This window comes from Ceratosolen solmsi, unplaced genomic scaffold (genome assembly GCF_000503995.2).
Source record: "Ceratosolen solmsi marchali unplaced genomic scaffold, CerSol_1.0 scaffold10, whole genome shotgun sequence".
NCBI classification, from domain to species: domain Eukaryota; kingdom Metazoa; phylum Arthropoda; class Insecta; order Hymenoptera; family Agaonidae; genus Ceratosolen; species Ceratosolen solmsi.
Window position 1 is genome coordinate 9,392,042 of NW_011948412.1, and position 4,204 is coordinate 9,396,245.

Below are 4,204 nucleotides of genomic sequence, written 5' to 3' on the forward strand. Positions count from 1 at the left end.
CCTCGTTCACTTGCATCATTTGCATTATTTTTTGGGATAAAGCAACTAGTACATTACTAGTGATTGAGAATTGACGTCATTCGATTGATAAAGCTCCACGCCTCAGTTGGGAACGTCGATAAGACGAAAGATACACCAAACAAAGATGCAAGGTGCATCGATCTTCGTTAAATGAAGGAGTGGGTCGCTGCACAATGTGACCTCGCGTCTAAATAAATCAATAATCGTTAATCGCGTATGTTTCCCGATAAGTGCAACATTTTTCATTGCATGCGTAATAGACGATTGTCTTTTAATTATTGATGATAGCAGATTTTAATACAACTGTAATATAACTATTTTACAAAAGTAATAAAAGAACATGGTTTTTTAATATTTTTATTCTAGAAAATATATGTACAAATTCAAAATTATACATTAGTAATTTGTTTTATCTAGATGAAAATATTTTACACGTGTTTCAGATTTGGAAATTTCGTCGATTATATGAAAATTTATATTTACAATTAAGTATCTGGTGCCCATAGTTTAAAAGTCCTGTCGTAGGAACTTGTTGCTATAAATTTATGATCACCAGAAATGTCAATAGACATGACTTTCCCATCGTGACCCGGTAAAGTCTTCAATGGTTGCCACGTGTTATTCGACCAAATTTTTGCCGTACCATCATAAGATCCCGTCACTAAATATTGACCATCCTCTTTCTGATATTTAACGTCGGCTATTAAATTCAGATGGGCCGGTATTGTGTATATGCAAGACCTTTTTCGCAGATCCCAAATCTTGCAAGAATTATCTTCCGAGCCCGTCGCTATGTGAAAGCCATTTGGCGAAAAATCAATGCCAAAAATTGATTTCAAATGACCTTCCATGAACATAATACATCTGCCAGTTCGAAGATCCCAGACTCTTCCAAACGAGTCTTGCCCTCCCGTCGCTGCTACAGAACCATCTATTTGAAAACTAAAATAAGGAATAACATTACAATGGATATTATTCGATGCCTACGCTATATAAAAAAAAAAAAAAAAAAAAAAAAAATTGTAATTACTTTATACAGTGTACGGGTCTGGTATGACCCTCTTGATGTAAAACTTCAGCTTGTTGTTCCAAGTCCCATAAACGCCATGAGGAATCATAGCAACAAGTTCCCAAAAATCTGCCAGAGGGATGAAATGCTAGCCTCGACACTCTATTAGGCTCGTGTCCTTCGACATCTGCTAAAGGTTTTTCACCTTTTCCACCACCCCAAAGCTTAACCGAACCTACATAATTAAACGACGAGAGAACATTTTTTAATTTAAACTATATTATAATTATTAAATAATAGTTCAAAATATTTGTACGATAATTACAATATTAGTGACATAATAAAATGCCCTAGTTGAGTTAATACATTTAACTATTTTAAATTTATCTTATACAGCATGTCGAAGGCAATTATTCAATACATAATTCTCATTTAGCTTTTGCTTATGTGGCATGCCAAGTTAAAAGATTCCTTTCATTATAAAATTCGTGGTTCAAGATAAAGTCACTGTATTTTTCAAAAATAGAGCGCAGTCTAATATATATATATATATATATATAAATATTTTTTAATATAAGAGTGCATGCTGTGTCAGTGACGTGACTTTGAACCGACTTCATACTTAAAACATATTTTACAATTTAAGCTCATAAAATGAAGCATAAAAACAGAAAATTATCTTTCAGTTTTGTTTAGAAAACTTTACGATGCTTTGACCCTGCAAAAGTCCAAATGACTACTGATCGATGACTCAAATTTACAAAGACAATTATCTAAACGTATTTAAATTGTCATTTAGATTGGATTTGTCTGTGATTATTATTATATTACCGTCGCTCGCACAACTAGCTAATATGCAAGTTCGTCCCACATGTTCCTCGAATATATCTTCGGTTATAGTCGCTTTAGGATGAAACACAATGCATCCTACATTGCAGCCGTGACCTTTCAATGTACGTACTAAATTACAATCAGGCATAGACCACAGTTTACATAGGCCAGACCACGATGCTGTAGCGAGTAGTTTCGAATTAGGACTGAATTGACAATACGATATAGGCCTTGTATCTCCTATTTGGGAACAATATATCGTTAATGCCTGCAGCTTTTTTAACAACTCTTGTCGTCTGGCAGTTCTCGTAGCTGCTGGTAATTCTAATTCCTTCCTAGCATTTTCTAACCTTTGCTTTGCTCGAGGAATAGAATAAGCTAAAACATTAAATTAGGTATTTTAAAAATTAGGTAGCTATAAATGTATGTACATATATATATGAAAAAAAGTAGCGTCTTCCATACATGCCGTCCATAAACGAGCTATTCTTAATGATTCAGGACCTTCGTGATACCAAGTAGTTTCTGGATCTTTATCGAGCTGCGTGGATTTATCATCATCCTCTTTTTTCTTTATTGCATCCTCACCCAAACTAGCTAAAAGTTCTCTCAATCTATTTCTGCGATCCGCAGGCCCTTCCCCAAACAAACAAACCGGTTCACCCAACTGTCTTAAATTTCTCTTTACCTCAAAATCATCGGTCGACACGTTAATTTGTCTCGCTTTTTTTCTACGTTCAAATTCTTCCAAGAGTGCTTGACGATCTTTCGACATATCATCTTCCAGTTCCATATATTCATTCGATGTATGTATATTTCCAATGAGAACCGGTCCACTGGACATACTATGACTTTCTTTATTAGTATCATCGTTAGGCTCCGAGTTTACAGCTGCAATTCGAATTCGCTCCGATTCTTCCAGAGAACCATAATGTACGGTCTTTTGTTTCTTAACATAGTGAATATCTTCGTCGTCAGACATTTTTGCACTTACTAAAATAATAATTAACTTAATTGAATTATTTTAATTTTATTAAATATTCAACTACAATTATGCAGTTTTAAGTGATGTTTTAAGAGAGGTTAGGAACTTTTCATTCAAATTGAAATGATTAATTTTGTTCAAAATAAATTCAACAATGCTTCATTTATCAAATCTTAAATACAATTAAAAATGTCGTTTTACTGATTTGTAATTCCATTAATAAATTAAGCTTTAAATGTTGGTGAATAAAAGGTATGACGGATTAAATTTAATTATGTTCGTAGTTATCAATTCATTCGAAAAATGATCAATCGAGTGAAAGAAGATAATAACGAAATTATAGCAGTTATTATAGTTGCTATAAATATTTAACTAATTACTTAAAAACTTACTTGCAATATATAAATTATTTAATGTTGACAAGCAATAAATACCGGAAAATCAAACACCTACAAACCCAAATACTCCGCGCCTACTAGTACATTGTCGCTAGCGCCCTCTATTGAATAATAATTTCATTATTTTATTAATTTACCTGGCCAACATCGGATTATACAGGCTTTCCACTTACCTGCGCATGAAATTTGCATTTGCAGTGACGTTGATTCAATATATATATTGTACGCGCGCGCCCACGCAAACACACACACTCGCGCGCATGCATATAACATTATATGCATAATGGGATTGGATCAGAATAGGCTACGAAGGCACAGAATTTCGATCATAATGTTATTTAATATTGGAAACATAAAGTAGGCATAGTAATTGTACCTATATAAGTACAAGTAATAACGAATTAGAAAAAACAGAAAGTGGGGCATCAATCGTGAGAAATTATAAATAAAAAAAAAAAAAATGTTATGGTACATGGTATGGTGAGATCGAAGCGAAATTTTCTAGATACAAAAACACAATTACAGGCCTAGTCGAAATAGTTTTTTATAATAATAAATGTTACGGATGCTTTGTAAAAGTACTGCTCATTTTATTTAAAAAGGATTAATGTAATTACACGTAGTGTTTGTAAATAAGCTGCAAATGAGATTAAAAATACAAAACCAAGTACAAGTTTATCACGGTGTTCGATTACGTTGTCATTACGTTATATATTTTATCGCAAATGAAAGTTAAAAAATTTATTAGATAATTATTAAATGCATTAGAAATAAAATCAACGAATAAGTATGAATGCTGTTTAACGAAAAAGGGAATATGAAGATTAAAGATTAAAATTAAGTTATGAAAATAATTGTCCAATACCAAGCTTTAACGACATTGTGTATTAGAGCGATTTTTATTTGAAATTTTTGTGAAACAATGAAGTAATAAGGATTAATGAGCATTACAAAAGTATT

The 4,204-nt window shown here is 32.5% G+C and overlaps 1 protein-coding gene across 1 annotated transcript; it reads right to left on the reverse strand.

The window, feature by feature from the left end:
• Positions 1-426: 426 nt before the first annotated feature.
• Positions 427-3,309, reverse strand: U4-U6-60K (U4-U6 small nuclear riboprotein factor 60K). Its single transcript, XM_011495700.1, has 5 exons — positions 3,239-3,309; positions 2,327-2,854; positions 1,862-2,239; positions 1,052-1,265; positions 427-963 (listed from the first exon to the last, which is right to left on the reverse strand). Exons 2-5 carry the CDS (start codon positions 2,841-2,843, stop codon positions 507-509), a joined length of 1,566 nt encoding a protein of 521 aa, XP_011494002.1. The 5' UTR covers positions 2,844-2,854; positions 3,239-3,309; the 3' UTR covers positions 427-506.
• Between the last annotated feature and the right edge of the window lie 895 nt (positions 3,310-4,204).